This window comes from Pseudorca crassidens, chromosome 12 (assembly GCF_039906515.1).
Source record: "Pseudorca crassidens isolate mPseCra1 chromosome 12, mPseCra1.hap1, whole genome shotgun sequence".
NCBI classification, from domain to species: Eukaryota; Metazoa; Chordata; class Mammalia; order Artiodactyla; family Delphinidae; genus Pseudorca; species Pseudorca crassidens.
Genome location: NC_090307.1, coordinates 88,842,786 through 88,861,411, shown reverse-complemented (window position 1 = coordinate 88,861,411; position 18,626 = coordinate 88,842,786). Strand labels below are relative to the sequence as shown.

The window sequence follows — 18,626 nt, the reverse complement described above, 5'->3', positions numbered from 1 at the left end:
TGGGAAATACAGTCTGTTAGCTGGGTACCTTGCCACCCTGAATAAAATGGTGGACTAGGATGTGGACATTATCTTTTTCAGGGCTACCATTCAATCCACTTCAGAGTCCCCTTTCACAGATGGCAGCGTGTATGAAGGCCCCCAGTGACTCATCTGGGACTATTCTCCACACACGCCCTCCCCCTCCCCCCCACACTCTCTGTCCCTTCTGTACTGACCCCATATTCTGTTTCGTGATCAGGGAGTGGTCAGCCCACCCCTCACCCTGGTCCTGAGCTCACTTACAGCTCTAACCTCCGCTTGCTGGGGACAACATCCTGCACTGGGAAGGCCCTCAATAGATGTTTGTTGGATTAAATAAAACCACTGAATTTGCTGTTGTGAGATTTTATTCCCATGAGAGTGCATTCCTGATTTTTCTTTAGTGAAAGTCAGTGCTGCCACAATAGGATTTTCTGGGCTGAAACTGGCTTTTATTCGATTTTTCTGGAACACACCAGTTCCATACGGTCAGAGATTCTGACATATCTTTGGGGGCCCATAACTTTATCCTTTCATGGCTTCCGTTTACCCATTTGGAAAATAAGAACTATAAACAGTATCATAGTTAATTAGTTCATTTTGATGAAGTCCTTTATGATTCTCCCAAATAGGTAATATAAAAGAGTACGAAGACAACTGTGTTATTATTCAATAATGTAGAAATAATTACGGGGGGGCAGTGGAACAGAAAAGGGTGTTGTCATCTCTTAGGAGATTTCTCCAGATGCTTCTAACATAAGGGTCTTAAAATATTTGTAGACAAAAATGTGTTTTTCCTTTGATCATAGTGTTTGCTCAGACCATCTCTTTAGTTCCTAGCACCAGGGAAAATTATCTACCCTGTATAAAAGTGATAGTGTTTTCAAGGGAGGGCACTGTGGGCATATTGACTTTAGAAATGGGTCTGTGATAAAAATCAACACTTCAGGGGAATTCCCTGTAGGTCCAGTGGTTAAGATTCTGCGCTCTCACTGCCGAGGGCCTGGGTTCCATCCCTGATCCGGGAACTAAGATCCTGCAATCCATGTGGTGCAGCCAAAAAAAAAAAAAAAAGCAACACTTGACGTCTTTCTCTCTTTTTTTTCCTTTCATGATATTAACAAGTGAGGCATTCTGCTTATTTCCATCAGAGTTTTCCACCTTTGCACCATCATTCCTCTCCATAGTACTGAGAACTACAAATGCTGTGTGTGTGTGTGACAGAGACAGAGACAGAGACAGAGAGAGATCTTCATAAAAAAAAAAAAGATACATGCAGAACTGAACTGCGGTTTAAGTGCACTGGTTATGTTTCCTTTCTCTGGCTTTCACTGACAGCACTTGAAAGTGACCAAATGCAAAAGAACAAAGCTGTTGGTCTGAAAGTAACTAGTTCCCTCCAGTGTCGTTTAATGAACATGTGGAAGTCAACCGGGAGTGAGTGATTTTCCCTTGAGCTTCGGGCAAGAAAGCAGGCCTGTGATTCCCACTGCTGTTCTGACAGCTGCGCAGACTCATTTCATAACTTTTCGGCAGGAGGATGCTCTCCCCAAAGATTCTCAGCACTGCTGAACGAGACAGTGAGTCTGACAGCATTTGGTGCAGCTATAAGGCTTCCTATTTCTAATTACGGAAGAGACACAAGTCCAATTCTGTGCACATTGGAGGTTTACTAAAGGGAAGATGTTCTAACTGCTTCCAGTAACAACCTGTTATTTGCAGAGGCCCATAGTTAATCTTTAAAAATTTCAATTAACTTTTATTACATAACCAAGTTTTGTTACATAGCCATACAGATAAACAAAACAGAATTTTAAAATCACACACCATCCCACTATCTGAGAAAAAGGCTATAAACACTTTGGTTTCAAGTTTTTCCAGACTTCACAAATAATCATCGTAGTAGTGGTGCTCACCTGTGCTTGGCACTGTTCTAAGCACTCTGCCATACTCCTCAGTCCCCCCCGCCCCCAGTCCTAGACGGTAGGCACTATGGTTCTCACCACTTTGCAGATGAGCAAACTGAGACACAGGAAGCAGGAGACCTCCCAAAGTAACACAGGCAATGCGACTTCTTTACTATGATTCTTTGGCTCTCTTTTGGACTCAGTTGTTGACTTTTATCCTGTTTTTTTGTGTGTGATTGTTACAAAAAAATAGGAACACTCTACACTTTGTGGGGGGGGAGTAACTGCTCTTTTTGCAATTGTGATGGGCAAAATTCTAACTTGGCCCCCAAGATTTCCCACCTCCTGTTTTACACCTTCTTCCAGTTCAAACACCCATCCAGTTGGTGCTGTGAAGAGAATTTGCAGAAGTGATTCAATTCCCAAATCAGTTGCCCTCCGTATGCAGGGTGAGTCAAACCCAAGAGCTGTTTCTTTAAAGGGACTGGACATTTCCTGATGTTGGAAAGATGCAAAGTATGAGAGAGGATACGATGTCAGGGAGATTCTCTCTTGCTGGCTTTGGGGATAAAGGGGGGCTGCGTGACAAGGAGTACTGGCAGGTACGAGGGGCTGAGAGCAGCCCCCAACTGCTAGCTAGCATGAGATGGGCCCCCCTAACCCCCCGACCTCAAGGAACTACACTTGGCCACAAGCACAGGAGCTGGAAAGAGCTCTAGGTGAGATCTCAGCCCCATCCACACCTCGCTGTCAGCTTTGTGAGACCCGGAGCGAAGAACCCAGTCAGGCATGCCCAGTCTCCCGAACTGCAGAGCTGCCAGATAATAGGTGCCTGTTGTTTGAGCTGCTAAGGCTGGGGTCATTTGTTACACAGCACAGAAAACTAATACAATGACATATCAGCAATACTTCTCAGAACCTACTTCTACAGTATCATGTGAGTAACTACATAACATTCCAGTGTATGCAAGCACTGTAATTTATTTAACCAATGTCTTCTTATTGTGTATCTTTGCTGTTTCTAATCTTTTTGCTATTTTAAGCAACACTGCAATGAACATTTTATATCTAAGTCTCTGAGCACATTCTTAAGTTCCCAGAAATGGAATTGCACTTTCAAAGTGTAGGCAAATGTGGTTTTCATACAAGTGACTAATTGTCCTCCAGAACAGTCGTACAATGTAACTCTGCATTGGTCATTTACACGCACACTCATCTACCAAAACACTGCGAACACTGGGTATTTCTCCATTCAAGTGACAAAGCATCCCTCTTTTTGCATTTTTAATCATCGGTGAAATTTGATTTTTTTTCCTGAAGGGCATTGTATTTTTTCTTTTCTCTCTCTGTGCAGGCATATGTATGTATTGCTTGTATTAGCTGGGGATTTTTCAATTGCAGATGACAGAAAGTCACTCTTGCTTAATCAAAATGAGAATTTATGGGCTCACAGTTGAAATGTCCAGGGTGGGGCGGGAAGCTACTTTAAGCCAGGGTCAGAACCAAGACCTAGAAAATGTCATTTTGAAACAAGGGCTTCCTCACTTCATTTCAACCTTCTTCTGGGTTGCTTAATTCTTGGGTTTCACAAGATGGTCCCCAGCAACTCCAGGCTTATATCTTTATAATTCCAAATCTAGCAGGAAGAGGAATGTTCCTTCCTGGTTACTCCAGAATAAGTCATGGGGTTAGCTCTGATTAAACCAATTTGGGTCGCATGTCCATCTTTGAACCAGCCGCTGTAGTGCAATAGATGGACTACTGCTGATTGGATGGGCTTAGGTCACACGACCATTCCTAGCCTAGGGGACCAGCCAGTCCCACCTGAACCAGAGGGAGCAATGATTTCCCTAGAATATCCAGGTTCTCTTACCAGAGGAGGAATAGATGCTGACTAGGCCCAAGGGATAGCTCTTCCCCATATAATGCCTGGACATTCACTTTGCCAATTTTATTTACGGGATGCTTATCCAATACATTTCATAAGATTCCAAAGAACTCTATAAAACAGGACAGCAACTTTGTCATATGTATTTCAATTTTTTTTTTTCAGTTTGTTTGCTGTTAACTGCAATGGTTCTTTTCTTTTTTACAGTAAGTTTTATACCTTTATGGAGTCAAATCAATTAACTTTTCCTTTATGGCTTTAGTGTTAGACTTAGAAAAGCATTCCCCTCCCTGAGATTTTATATTTGCCCAGTTTTCTCTTAACGCTTTTATCTTTTCGATTTGTCCATGATAATATTTTATCCGTCTGGAATTTATGTCAGTACAATATGTGAAGCCAATTTTCCCCACATTTACTTTCTTCCAACAGAATTTATTGAATAATCCATTCTTTTCCCCATGGGTCTGGAAATGCCTTTAATTATCACATGATGAATTATTTTATGTATGTGCTTCAATTTTTATCCTTTGGATTCATCTCCACTGATCTTTCCTGTAAGGCCTAATTTTCAAAATAAATACACTTATAAGTACCAATTATCTATTTTATGATTGCAACATAAATTAAGATATTTATAAGGAATTTTTTTAAAGTGGTAGTTAAAAGAGAATGGTTAGGCGTGGTCCCACATTTGTTCACATCTTGTACTTCAAATAGGAAGAAACAGAAGTTCACTTTCTTTCACTTAACTCTCTCACTCCCTCTTATACCTCCCTTTTTTAATCTGTGAATGCCCGACTTCGGCAGATGTCTTGTAGGTCTTTAAAACCCAGGAGGGAAAAGAACCCAAGAAGCAGAGGTTGCTACTCCAAAGGTCAAATAAAGCGAGTGCTTCAAAAAAGTCAAATCAAAACCCATCTTCCTGGTCACATGCTCTCACGTCTTCTGTAAAAATAAAACACAGGTCATCCTGAAAGCTGAATTCATTCTCACAAAGGCAGGTTGGTATGGCTTTGCTTTGGGCTCCAGAAAACAAGACTTGACCCCATTCCATTGGTTGGCTCCGTTTTTAGTCCTTCTACTTTCTGCTTCTACCTAGATTATCCCCAGCCAGATAGAACTATCGCAATAGGGACTCCCTGCGATAAATAGAATTTCTGACAACTTTCCATACCTGAGGAGAGTCGAAAGACCGATGACATGGCCTGCGACCTTAGCTAATGACCTATGCCATGGCCTGATGCACACAGGTGAGCTGGGCTTAAGTCCCTCTGCAGGGAACTGGGACACAGAAAAGCAGAAGCACTGGCCGTGAGCGCCGACAATGAGCCATCACGACATGTGGGGAAGGTGTTCAGCCGTTTGTGGATCGAGCGAGTGATGTGTGGAGGTGGAGAAAATCCATGATGAATATCTGTAAACCAGCATTTTGAGGAAGCTGAAACTGTGAGTAGGCACATGCCACGGTCTGGTCGCAAGGGCTGAGCCATGCAGATGTGAAATGAGAAGCAGAAATATCATGAAAAAAGAGAAATTGGGCAGCCCCTGAAATGTCCTCAACCTTGGGTGCTTTCTGAATACCTCCCATCAGAGAGCATCTTCTCTGAGTTCTGCTCTGAGAAAGGCATAGGGGACAGGGTGACGGCGGAGAAGCAAGGGCCCTGGGTTTTGAGCAAACGGCGCATTTCCAGTTCTAGTCCACATCACAAGCATACCTGCAGTAAGGTCCTCTTTCCCAGAGGGCCCTGGAGGCAAAGAGGCCCCCTGTAAAACTTGATAAGACGGTGTCACCTATCCCTGGACGCCTGCTGTGTGAGTTAAGTCTTTTATTTACTTGATTATTTTAGGTGCATGGGAGAGACTCACACAACTACTTTCAGGAACAGGGGGTGTATCACAAGTATACCCAACAAAGTGGTGACACTCAACATACATCAACTATCAGTTCTTTTAAGTATTCAATTCTTGGGGCTTAGTACACAGGCTGCAAGCTCACTGATCACAGGGGCCAGGCAGAAACTCTAAGAGGGCTTCCCTGGTGGCACCGTGGTTACGAATCCGCCTGCCGATGCAGGGGACACGGGTTCGAGCCCTGATCCGGGAAGATCCCACATGCTGCGGAGCAAGTAAGCCAATGAGCCACAACTACTGAGCCTGAGCTCTAGAGCCCACACGCCACAACTACTGAGCCCACGAGCCGCAACTACTGAGCCTGCGCTCTAGAGCCCGCAAGCCACAACTACTGAGCCCACGAGCCGCAACTACTGAGCCTGCGCTCTAGAGCCCGCAAGCCACAACTACTGAGCCCACGAGCCGCAACTACTGAGCCTGCGCTCTAGAGCCCGCAAGCCACAACTACTGAGCCCACATGCCACAATTACTGAAGTCTGGTCTCTAGAGCCTGCAAGCGGTTTTCTGAGAGAAAACTCTAAGAGCGAATTGGGCTGTGTGTGTAGGGAGAAATAACAGGCTGCCCTCCCCTTATATTTTTTATTTTCCCACTTTTTGATCGAATCACAATAGGTGGTTTGGGGCTACACGTAACGGAAAATCCAACACAGTGGCTTAAACAATGTCAAATTTACTATCTTTTGTTATGTGACATCTTTTTTTTTTTTTTTTGCGGTATGCGGGCCTCTCACCGTTGTGGCCTCTTGTGGCCTCTCCTGCTGCGGAGCAGAGGCTCCAGACGCGCAGGCTCAGCGGCCATGCGGGCCTCTCACCGTTGTGGCCTCTCCCGCTGCAGAGCACAGGCTCCGGACATGCAGGCTCAGTGGCCATGGCTCACGGGCCCAGCTGCTCCGCAGCATGTGGGATCTTCCCGGACCGGGGCACGAACCTGTGTCCTCTGCATCGCAGGTGGACTCTCAACCACTGCGCCACCAGGGAAGCCCTCTGATTCTTTACTGTGCTATCCACACAGCTGGCTTCATCCTACGCTGGTTTATCACATGATTGTGAAATAGCTCCCCCCCCACCCCCGGCAACTAGGGCTATGGGCGTCCTAATTCACGCCTGGTCTGGAAGGGTGTACCTCTCCTGCAGTCACTGGAGTCCTTTCCTTCAGGCTGGCTGGGCCCATCTATGTCACTTGTCTTCTCCTGGGCCCCAGGGAAAATTCACATCCAGAATGGCTAGAGTCCGGGTTTCTGAACACTGTGAAGATGTGTTAGAGACTTAGCACTGGTGTTGACTAGCCAGATCCAGATACAAGGATGAAGCTAGTTTCTTCTGAGCTCTATGGGTAGCTGGTGGGAGCAGGGAGAAAAAGGGTGTGGATGTTGGTGACAAGGAGCCAATCGGGCCCACTGCACCTTAATATAGAGCAGGGCTGTCCAGCAGAAGTCTCTGTGGCGGTGGAGTGATCAGTACTGTGCTGTCCGATATGGCAGCCCCTGGTCACCTGGGTCCACTGAGCACTTGAAATGTGGCTGGTATGATTTGAGAAACAAAGTATTTCACTGTAGGAAATTTGAATGAATTTAAGTTGGGCAGTGGACAGTGCAGATATGGGGAATAATTTCTCTACTGGGAGAAAAATAAGACAACAGAGAGTTGGGAGGATCTGTGTAAGCCAGACAGTTGGTGCCCCGTCTAAAGGTAGGGGCAGGTACCTGGTGTCAGCAGATCATGGCTCTGGGGGAAGGCAGGCGTGTTTTCATTACCTGATGCTGCCTAACTAACCTCCCCAGAACTTAGCAGCTTAACATGACAATTATTTAATTTGTTCACCTGCATCTGTTAATTCTGCGAGCTGGGTGGAGGCTCAGGTGGGCAGTTTGTCCCGTTGGTCTTGCTGGTGGTTACTTGTGTGTCTTCCTTCATCGGGAAGGTGGGCTGGGAGGCTGAGGCACCGGGACCCCTTCTCCATGTAGCTGCAGGATCTCCCCCAACACGTGGTCTCCCCAACAAGGTAGCTGGTTCAGGGCTCCCAAGGCACAAAAGAAATTCTTAAGGTTTACGCTCAGACCTGGCTCAGGGACGCTTCTGCCACAGTCTCTTCACCAAAGCAGGTCACAGTCTCAGCCCTTTGGCACTGTGACCTGCAAAGAATGCGTAAAGGCACAAATACCAGAGGCGTGGTTCATGCAGGGGCGGGAGGTGGTCACTAGTGTCACAGGCAGTTGCACGTCCCAGTGTTGCTAGGGCTCCCGTCTGTTTTTTCAAGAGCAGCAGGGCATCCAAATTTATATGTGAAACCCCCCCTTTTTTTTTTTTTTGCGGTACGCGGGCCTCTCACTGCTGTGGCCTCTCCCGTTGCGGAGCACAGGCTCCGGACGCGCAGGCTCAGCGGCCATGGCTCACGGGCCCAGCTGCTCCGCGGCACGTGGGATCCTCCCAGACCGGGGCATGAACCCGTGTCCCCTGCATCGGCAGGCAGACTCTCAACCACTGCGCCACCAGGGAAGCCCAAAACCTCCCAATTTTTAACTGTTGGCTCACTTTTTTTTTTTTTTGGTAACAGCATTATTGAAATGTAATTCACATACCATACAGTTCATCCATTTAAAGTGTACAATTCAATGGTTTTTAGTATATTCACAGAGTTGTGCAACTATCACCACGATTTCAGAACATTTCATTACTACAAAAAGAAACGCCACACCTTTTAGCGGTTACTCCCCAATCTTCCCTTCCCCCCCAGCACTGGCAATCACACACCAGTCTGCATTCTGTCCCTATAGAGTTGCCTACTCCGGACACTTCATAGAAATGGAATCTTGAATTATATGGTCTTGGTTCGCTTCTTTTAAACATCGCAACCAAATGAAAACATTTCTGCCCGCTGGATTTGTTTTGCAGCCTCTGGGTACCCAGATTGGGGTGCATAGCAGACCTCCCGCGGACCAGCAACAAGTGCTCACGAGTCCTGGGTGCACATCCTAAGCTCTGTAACTGCCGCTTCCCACCTCCCAGCCCCCTTTCACCTGGCTTTATCCTTCTTAAACAAGACAACCCAACTGGGTTAGCTTGCTGTCATCCAAAATGGCCCATCTGTTTGGGGCAGAGTGTCACCACTAAGTCACCACAGGCTTCAAGCTGAATGGCTTTATTTTCATTCCACGTTTAACGTTATTCTGCTCTTTGCCTGAGCGTATCATGCCGTCAGTCTTAAAACAGACACTCATAGTTTTTGACGTATGTACCAGCTGGGGTGTAGAAGAAGCACTGGACTAGGAATTAGTTTTGAGCCTTTTAACTCAAGTCTGAATTCTAATGCCTACGAGATGTGTGATCCTAGACCGGAATCTTGAGGGGTTTGCTTTTTCCACTAGCGAAATTAGGATACTAATACATGCTGTAGAACATCACGAGAGTCTCAAAAAAAATTAGGTGAACGTAAGACGTTCTTCCGGCACCATTTACAATTCAACAAATATTCAGTCATTCATTTATTCAGTTAATTCCACACATATCTATCACTGGCGAGTGCTGTCCTAGATTCTAGGAATATAGTAGCGGACAAAAGAAACAAAATCTCATCCCTCCTAGCTTTGAAGACAGCTACTAAACAGCTTCACAAAATGAATAATTATAAACTATAATGGGTGTGGTGTAAGAAAAACGTACACTGTGCTCTAATGACATATAAAAGGGGGATCTGTTCTAATCTGGGAAGATCAGGAAAGTGACATTTGAGCTGACAGCTGAAGATGATTAGCACTAATGGAAAGGGTGGGACAAGTCCTATCTTGGCATCCGATTATTCTCTCATTAAATATGTATCTACCGCCCACTGTGTGCCAGCACCTTGCTAGGCAACAGTCAAGATGTCAGACATTTTGAAAAATAAAGTTAATGCATGCTACTTCAAGCCTTTTAGGAAGGACTACTTACCCAGATGACTTACCAGCAAGCCCACTTCCTAGGCAATTGCTCCATCCTGGTTTTAGCTGGAGTTAAGGGTGGAGGCAGAAGAAGAAATGGTCTCAGATGAACTGAATTATGACAGTCCTGGGTCCCAATTTCTGAAGCCATGCTGGAGGCCGTTTCTGGAGAACACTCTTCCGCTCCACTCCGGTGTAACGTCCCACACTGGTGTAGGCGCTGGAGGGCATGGTGAGGCACAAGAGACACAAGAACCCTGCCACCATGGAGCTCATCATTGTGGGGACCATGTACAAGCTGGGGACAAAGGAATAAACAAAAAACGTGGCAGTTACCATGGGGGAAACTAAAACAGGGTAAGGGGATGGGCGTGGGATCCACTTTAGAAGGGCTGGTCAAGAAATGCTTACAAGGAGTCACCACTCCAGTTGAGGGCTGAAGGAAAACAGGAGGTCAGCCATGCGACAAGGAAACAAGGCTCTGAGCTTGTTGTCAGGTGGTGGTTCTCAGTGCAGGCGACTTTGCTCCACCGCGGGTCATTTGGGAACGTCTGGAGACAGATTTGATTGTCACAACTGGGGAGCGGGGTGGCACAGCCACAGTGCAGTAGAGGCCAGGGATGCCGTTACCCATCCTACAATGTACAGAACGCACGCCACAAAGAACTCTCTGCTCCCAATGTCAACAGAGCACAGAGAAACCTGGTCCCAGGGCAGGGAGGCAGGAGGCCGGGCGCGGGAGCAGGGGCCAGCCTGAGCAAACTAGCCTGGAGGGCAGGCAGAGGCTGAAGCCTCCGTAAAAAGTCTGGGTTCGGAACCTCGGAGGACCTGCCTCTGATTTCACTTTTAAAAACCTCTCTGCGGTCACACTCCTGCCCTCCGCCACCACCGCTAGCAGAAGCAAGTCTCCCGCCCGGGCAGGCTTCCGGGGCGGAACCGGAAGTCCCGGCGGGCGACACGGCAGGCTCGCCCAATAGGGACGCTCGCGGGGCGGGCCGAGAAGGCTGGCGAGCCTAGTATCGCGAGAAGGGCGGCGGCGGCGGCAGAGCCGTGCTGAGCCCAGCGCAGTGGAGCGGCTGGTCAGCTGTGGGGCGCATGGCGGGCGCAGGCGACGAGCGGACGCCGCTGCTGGGCGCGCGGCGGGCGGCGTTCGAGGGCCGGCGCGCGGCGTGCGCGGCCGTGCTGCTGACGGAGCTGCTGGAGCGCGCCGCCTTCTACGGCGTCACGGCCAACCTGGTGCTGTTCCTCAACGGCACGGCGTTCGGCTGGGAGGGCGCGCAGGCCAGCCAGGCGCTGCTGCTCTTCATGGGCCTCACCTACCTGGTGTCGCCGTTCGGGGGCTGGCTCGCCGACGCGCGACTCGGCCGGGCGCGCGCCATCCTGCTCAGCCTGGCGCTCTACTTACTCGGCATGCTGGCCTTCCCGCTGCTGGCCGCGCCTGCCACTCGCACGGCGCTCTGCGGGGCCCCCCGCCCCACGCGCCTCCGCAACTGCTCGGCGCAGCCGTGTGCCGACGCGCCTGACCGCTACTGCGCGCCCGCCGCGCTGTCAGCGCTCGCGCTCGTGGGCCTGGGCGTGGGCGCCGTCAAGGCCAACATCACGCCCTTCGGCGCCGACCAGGTGAGGGCCGCGGAGGTGCGGGGCGAGGGGGCGGGGTCGCCCGCGGACCAGGAAACCCAAGTACCGTGGGGGACCGCGCAGGGTGGGCGCTGGCGCGCGGGGGCTGCAGACCGAGGGGCCTCCTAACTTTAGGAGGGGGCCTTTAGGAGTTGGGGGGGGGGCTTTAGGAGTTGAGAGCTGGGGGAGAGCAGAGCGGTTTCTGGACTGGGCCTCTGCAAGTGCAAAGGCCCTGGGGCCAGAAGAGAGGGATGTTGCAGCTACCGTGGCAGTCGTGTTGCAGTACAGAACACATCAGTGTACCAAGTCTGTACGTACTGTACGCCTTAAACTTCTGGCAGGTTATGCGACAAGTATGTTTCAAACAAAAGAAGAAGTGGGAACAGGGGTGGCAGGCAGGTGCTTCGTGATGTGAAGCTTTGTAAAGAGTTTGAGGTCTGTTTTGAATACAGTAGGGAGCCTTTTTGGGGGTTTGAGCAGGGGTAATGTGATCTGATTTATGTTTCTAAAAAATTCAGTCTCTGTAGGGTGTGGGCCTGGCAGCTGTGGCCTGCCAGCCAAATCTGGTCTACTTCCTGTTTTTGGAGGGCCCACAAGCTAAGAATAAGACTGGTACTTAGTTTTTTGAACGATAGGAAAAAAGTAAAAAGAATATTTTTGTGGCAAATGAAAATGATAGGAAACTCAAATTTCAGCTTCCACAAATAAAGCTTTATTGGAACACAGCCCTGCACCTTCCTGGTCACATATGCTGTGGCCGCTTTCACAGTACGGTAGCAGCATCAAGTAGTTGTGACAGACTGAACGTCACTTAAAACTTAAACTATTTACACCCTGCCCCTTCACAGAAACAGTTTGCGGATGTCGGGTATAGAGACTAGGTTGTATGGGAAGTGCTGACAGCAGACAGATCAGGTAGGAGTCTGTTTCACTGGCCAGGTGAGAGAGGAGAGGTTTGGACTAGGACGGGGGCAGTGGACATGGAGTGAAGTGGTCGATTCAGGATAAGTTATGGAGGTAGAGGGGCCGGGGTTGCTAGTGGATCTTATGCAAGCAACAGGGAAGATAACTCCTGGGTTTTTGCGCTAAGTAGCCATGTGACTGCGAACATTTACGGAGGGCTTACTGTGCATCAGGCCGCGTGCCGAGTACTTTGTCAGAGTTCATAGGACTCCTCTGCTGTTACTGTGCCCATTTTACAGATGAGGAAACTGGGGCTTGAGAGGTTAAATCATTTGCCCAGTGATACAGAGCTAGTACGTGACTGAGCCAGGGTGCAAGAGCCTGGCCTCTGCATCTGAACTTTAATCACCCCTGTGAAAGGCGACGCCTTATAATGATGTTGGAAATACTAGTTGCCTAATGTCCTGAATTCTTCACTTCCTTCTCTGCACCGTGGAATGTGGTTTCCATACGTGAACTCATTTGAATCTCATGTGAATCTCATACCCATGTTTTAAATGAGAAAATGGAGGTGCAAAAAGATTTATTTCTTTTGTTGTCCTATAGGTAGTGAGTGGTCAAGCCAGGGTTTAGGTGCAGGTCTGATTTCTTAATGTGTCCTTTAACTGAGATGGGCATTCTGTGACGGCTTTGGCCTTTGGGGTGCCGGCAGCTCACAGGCCAACCGCGAAGGCACAGAACTGGGATTACCCATCTTTAAAGACCAGGCCACAGGACTAAAGTGCGCCCTGAGTGTTTAGGTTGTGCCCCGTACTGTACCGAGCGCTCTTCCTATGCGATCTTATCTAACACCTTGCAACAATTTATATCCCGAATTGTCCCTGTTTTACAGTAAACGGAGGCTTGGGCGGTTTGACCTACCCAGGTCCACAGCACGTGAGTGGAGGAGCTGGGTTTAAACCCGGAAAGTCTGACTTAAAAATTCCTGCTCTCCAGTAGATATAGACGAGGGATTAATATTCCTGAAAAGAATGAGTGGTTCTGTAGAGGTTCTCTAGAAGGCACGACAGAATTTGCGCTCTTTTGATGTGTAATTAGATGTGGACCTTAAAAAGAAACGTGCTCTTCTTCAAGAGAACTGACCTCATCTTCTCTAACGTGACACTGCCATGGACAAAGGAGAGCCACTCTATATTTAAGGATATCAGAGAGACTTGACAGCCAAACACAACGTGTGCTTCATGATTGGAGCCCAGCTTTTCTAAAAGCCATTTATTGGGACGATTGTGATAACTTGATTATAGACCACATATTAGATAAAGTTGCATTGGTGTTAATTTTCTTAGGTGTGATAATGGTTTGTGTTATGTAGAAGAGTGGCCTTATTTTTAGGAGATTCATGATGAAATCTCTAGGGTGAAATAATGATGCTGTAACTTATTTTTAAATGGTTCAGCCCAAAGAGTACTTCATATCTATACAGAAAAAGAACTGAGGCTGTAAATGAAGGCTACAGAAGTGTATGCTTTACTATTCTTTCAACTTTTCTGTATGTTTAAAATTTTTTTTACTAAAAAGTTAAGGGGATGTCCATCAACTGATGGGTGGATAAAGCACGTGTGCTCTCTCCGTACAGTGAAATATCCTTCAGCAGTAAAAAGGGATGAAGTACTTTCTTCAACGTGGATGCACCTTGAAAACATCATGCCCCTGAAAGATGCCAGGCACAAAACACGGCATGTTATGTGATTCCATTTACATGCGATGTCCAGAATAGACAGGTCCACAAAGACGAGGAGGTTAGTGGTTGCCAGGAGTCAGGAGAGGGGAAAGGGAAGCAACTGTAAGAGGAAGTTTCTTTTTGGTGTGACAAGAAATGTGGAATTGGATAGAGGTGATGGTTGCACATCTGTGAATAGACCGAAAACCACTGAGTGGTACATTTCAACAGGGTGATTTTTTTATTATGAGAATTGTATCTCAGTGAAAAAAACATGTAAAAGGAAAATACTAGTACCCTTCAGCCAAGGTGCTTGCTCTGTGCCAGGTGCTTGCTGGTCTTCGAAGGGGATTTGAGAAGCGTCCCCCAGAGGTGCCGCACGGCTTGCGGGATTATACATTTATATATTCTTTTTCAGATTCTCTTTCTTTATAGGTTATACAGGATATTGAATATAGTTCCCTGTGCTACACAGTAGGACCTTGTTGGTTATTTTATATATAGTAGTGTGTTACCTATTAATCCCAAGTTCCCAATTTATCCCTCCCCCAGCTCTCCCCTTTGGTAACCATAAGATTGTTTTCTATGTCTGTGAGTCTGTTTTGGAAATAAGTTCATTTGTGTCATATTTTAGATTCCACATACAAGTGATATCATATGGTATTTGTCTTTGTCTGACTTACTTCGCTTTGTATGATCATCTCTAGGTCCATCCATGTTGCTGCAAATGGCACTACTTTATTCTTTTTTATGGCTGAGTAATACTTTGAAGGTACCTTTATGCTTCTCTATCACTGACGCCTTTGTCTGCGATACAGGGCCTCTAGGAAGCCCTCTGAGTGAGAGATGAATGGGGTCATGCTGTGCAGCCCTGAGAAGGAGGCCTTAGCTGACTTTTGAAGGAAGATGCACACCAGAGTCCGGGGGTGATGCTGATGTAAATCATGTCAGCCCCGTCTTTTCCCCCGAGGGATTAACCTTCCTCAAAGGTCACAGTCATTCTAAATGGATGGCTCCTGTAGTTGAAGGAGTGAACTGAAAGAACTTTTTTACAGACAAAGAGAGCAAAGATACATTTTTTCTAGAGGGGAAAAAAAGAGTTGCGCTGTTATGTGTTTAAAGGAATTTTTCCAAATCAGCCAACTGTCTGACTCACTCCCCAGGATCCTGTTCCTTTAGCTGCACTTCTCTGAGTTGACCGCAGCAGTGTCTTTTGACCGGTCATATGATGGTCCCGTTTACCCTTGGTCGGGTAGGGCTGGAGGCAGGTGTACAGATGGTGACGTAATGTGACCCACATGAAGTGCGGGTGTCAGTCCAGGGCATGGAGGCATGTGACTTGCGGTTTATAGGAGCCAGCAGGCTCCTGTAAGAAAATTACTGCTATGTGGTTATTTAGGGTCTAGTGATAGGCTTAGGTTCCTGAAGTAATTTTAGTGAATTACACTTGGAAGTTCAAATAAGTCGACTGCCAAGTTTACCAGGATGTGTGCTGTGCCACTGTAGATACTGGGAAGGGCCGATATATAGTTCAGTTAAAACGTATATTGTCTGCTTTTTTTTTTTTAATTTTTTTAAAATTTATTTATTTTTGGCTGTGTTGGGTCTTCGTTGCTGCGCACGGGCTTTCTCTAGCTGCGGCAAGCGGGGGCTACTCTTCGTTGCGGTGCGCGGTCCTCTCACTGCGGTGGCCTCTCCCGCTGTGGAACACGGGCTCCAGGCTCACGGGCTTCAGTAGTTGTGACCTGCGGGCTCAGTAGTTGTGGCTCGCAGGCTCTAGAGCACGGGCTTAGTAGTTGTGGCACGTGGGCTCAGTAGTTGTGGCTCGCGGGCTCTAGAGCACAGGCTCAGTAGTTGTGGCTCGCAGGCTCTAGGCACACGGGCATCATTAGTTGTGGCTCGCAGGCTCTAGAGCACGGGCTCAGTAGTTGTGGCTCACAGGCTCTAGAGCATGGGCTCAGTAGTTGTGGCTCGCAGGCTCTAGAGCACGGGCTCAGTAGTTGTGGCTTGCAGGCTCTAGAGCACGGACTTAGTAGTTGTGGCACGTGGGCTCAGTAGTTGTGGCTCGCGGACTCTAGAGCACGGGCTCAGTAGTTGTGGCTCATGGGCTCTAGAGCACAGGCTCAGTAATTGTGGCACACAGGCTTAGTTGCTCCGTGGCATGTGGGATCTTCCCGGACCAGGGCTCGAACCCGTGTCCCCTGCATCGGTAGGCAAATTCTCAACCACTGCACCACCAGGGAAGCCCCTGCATTAACTTTAGATATTATGTTTACTGGCCCCTTTTTAAGCTTGCCCCCCATCCTAATTACTTGTTTTTATATCTTTAGTTAAATTTTCTCTGTAACCGTGTCTGCTTACAGTTTTTTCTTCCCTCTGGTCTGTTTCCAGGATAGCATGAATATTTGAGTCCATTTTTGTGACATTTAAACGCACTGTGGGGACTTCCCTGGCGCTCCAGTGGTTAAGACTCCGCACTTCCACTGCCCGGGGGCCCGGGTTCGATCCCTCGTCGGGGTAGTAAGATCCTGTAAGCGGCATGACGCAGCCAAAAATGATTAAAAAAAAATAAACGCGTTGTGTTCTCATGGAGAGCTGTCTTAGAAATGTAAGGCATCCTCCGTACAGATCATTTATTCAGTGATCATGCCAGCGTTTGGTCCAGGACCTCTGCTCCCTTCTGACGTGCGGGGGCCAAGTTTAAGCTCCTCCTCCTGCTGCGGCTTATTTAAAACTCAGATTTTCAGTTTGAGACGGGGTTACCAGATAATTACTTCAGGCATATTATTTGTTATCACGATATCCATGTTTAATCATTTTGGATTAAATTTTTTTTGGAGGAACAAACGATTTTGACTATATATTTACACCTGTACTTTGATCTTAAAAAGTAGAGGTTAAAAGTGTCATATTGCATAATATGACTGCTAAAAAGGTAGTTTCTGTGCATCACAACTGGTTGTTTAGGCCCCCATTGAAAACCTCCTCTCTTACTTAGGAAAGGAGATTGCTCTGTGGATCAGAATTCAGATCTGTTACTGGACCAGGAATTGTCCAGCCTTTTCACAACCTGTAACTTAAGGACGAGACAACAGAAGTTCCCAACACAGCAACACCTGACAGTCTTTGTACATGGTCCATTGTCAGCCTTTAGCTAATAAAGTTTGTTTAAACCTTTTATGAGGTGGAACTGGCTAGGAATGACTCTGGCTGGTGCAGAGCACATTCTCGTGGTGTCCACGCAGATGTGAGAAGCCATCCTCGGAGGGACGTCACGGGGTGCCCACCCCACACGGACTGTCCCTGCCAGGACGGGCTCCGGCTGGGCAGGTCTTGTGGAGAGTGCACACCTAGAACTCGCTTGTGTTCCCTGGTGCTTGTGTTTGTCTGCGTTGAGGAAATCAGTGATTTTTGCACCTTCCAGGGATCTCTGTCCTTATCAGAACTTCTCCTGATTCCATTGAGAGGCTTCCTGGTCTAAAAATAGCATGCGGTTTTAGTTTGTCTGTAATTTTCCCCTTGTTCCAGATTTATCAAGGTGTGGAGCTATATGGCTGTGAGTAGAAGTTGTTTCCAGTCCTCTGGAAAGTTGTTTAAAATGCAGATTCCTGGGCCCCAACCCCAGAGATGGTGAGTGGGTAGTCCTGGAACGTGGGTCCTGTGAATCTGTATTTTTAAGGAGCATGCCAGGCGTTTCCAAAGCAGGTGGTCCACGGGAGGTACTTGGAGAAATTCTCTAGGATTTGTTGGATCTAAGTATAGTTAAGAGAAACACTGCCCAGAATCTGCAGTAATTAAAAGCATAAAAGATACATTTTTTTTGTCAGGTTGTATCTGTAAACACCATTTTGATTGATTGGCTACATTTCTGGATTTTTTGGCTGTGTCTTGTGGGATCTTAGTTCCCCGACCAGGGATGGAACCTGGGCCCGGGCAGCGACAGTGCAGAGTTCTAACCACTGTACCGCCAGGGAATTCCCATGTGCTGCCTCTCTTAAAGGCTGTGGTGACAACAGTAATTGATATAAAGATATAGTAATATATGAAAACATCGTATATGTTTTTCATCCTTGAGGATGATCACACGTTTTTAAGTCTCTTTCCTCCCGGTTATTTTAGGTTAAAGATCGCGGTCCAGAAGCCACGAGAAGATTTTTTAATTGGTTTTATTGGAGCATTAATCTGGGAGCAATCGTTTCTCTGGGGGGCATTGCCTACATTCAGCAGAACGTGAGCTTTGTCACCGGCTACACCATCCCCGCTGTCTGCATCGGAGTGGCTTTCGTGGCCTTCCTCTGCGGCCAGACCTTCTTCATCACCAAGCCGCCCGATGGCAGCGCCTTCACTGACATGTTCAGGATCCTGGTGTATTCGTGCTGCCCCCAGAAGCAAATCAGGGAACGCAGTCCTAGTGGGTGAGCACTTTATTCTCATCACAGGCTCAGTTTTCCACGTGACTTACCAACCGTCATAAATAAAGTGCTGGCTTATGTCTGTCCTGTGCTCACCGTGGAGGGGGACACGGGGCTGAGGTTGCAATGTCTCACGCCAGCTGCAGGAGGCGGGTGTGAGGTACTTTGTCTCCATCTTAAAGACAGACCGGCGGCCTCCCTCCTGGGCTCGCGCTTTTCATTTCTGACCTGCACGTTGGACTTCCTCCCGCTGCTGGTGTAAGATGGGGGCTCCCGACTACGCAGTCGTGTAAAGGTGATAAAAGACAGAACCTTGCCAAGGGCATCGAA

The 18,626-nt window shown here is 47.7% G+C and overlaps 2 protein-coding genes and 1 long non-coding RNA gene across 11 annotated transcripts in view; 1 reads left to right on the top strand and 2 right to left on the bottom strand.

The window, feature by feature from the left end:
• GLT1D1 (glycosyltransferase 1 domain containing 1) overlaps positions 1–10,564 on the bottom strand; it is a 152,631-nt gene extending 142,067 nt beyond the window's left edge. The window contains exons 1-2 of the mRNA XM_067701210.1: positions 10,056–10,564; positions 9,668–9,942 (exon numbers count right to left, since the gene is read on the bottom strand). Coding sequence (XP_067557311.1) covers positions 9,668–9,795 — 128 coding nt within the window. The 5' untranslated portion in view covers positions 9,796–9,942; positions 10,056–10,564. The remainder of the gene's footprint in view (positions 1–9,667; positions 9,943–10,055) is intronic.
• Positions 1,754–8,030, bottom strand: LOC137203983 (uncharacterized). The gene is made up of 2 exons (XR_010933396.1): positions 7,549–8,030; positions 1,754–6,972 (listed from the first exon to the last, which is right to left on the bottom strand). It is a non-coding gene; the product is annotated as an uncharacterized lncRNA (long non-coding RNA).
• A 165-nt stretch (positions 10,565–10,729) lies between the features above and the next one.
• The window catches only part of SLC15A4 (solute carrier family 15 member 4), a 119,013-nt gene continuing 111,116 nt past the window's right edge, over positions 10,730–18,626 (top strand). For all 9 annotated transcript variants that reach the window (XM_067701200.1, XM_067701204.1, XM_067701208.1 and 6 more), the window contains exons 1-2: positions 10,730–11,264; positions 18,004–18,299. In XM_067701200.1, the coding sequence (XP_067557301.1) occupies positions 10,740–11,264; positions 18,004–18,299 (821 nt within the window). In that variant the 5' untranslated portion in view covers positions 10,730–10,739. The remainder of the gene's footprint in view (positions 11,265–18,003; positions 18,300–18,626) is intronic.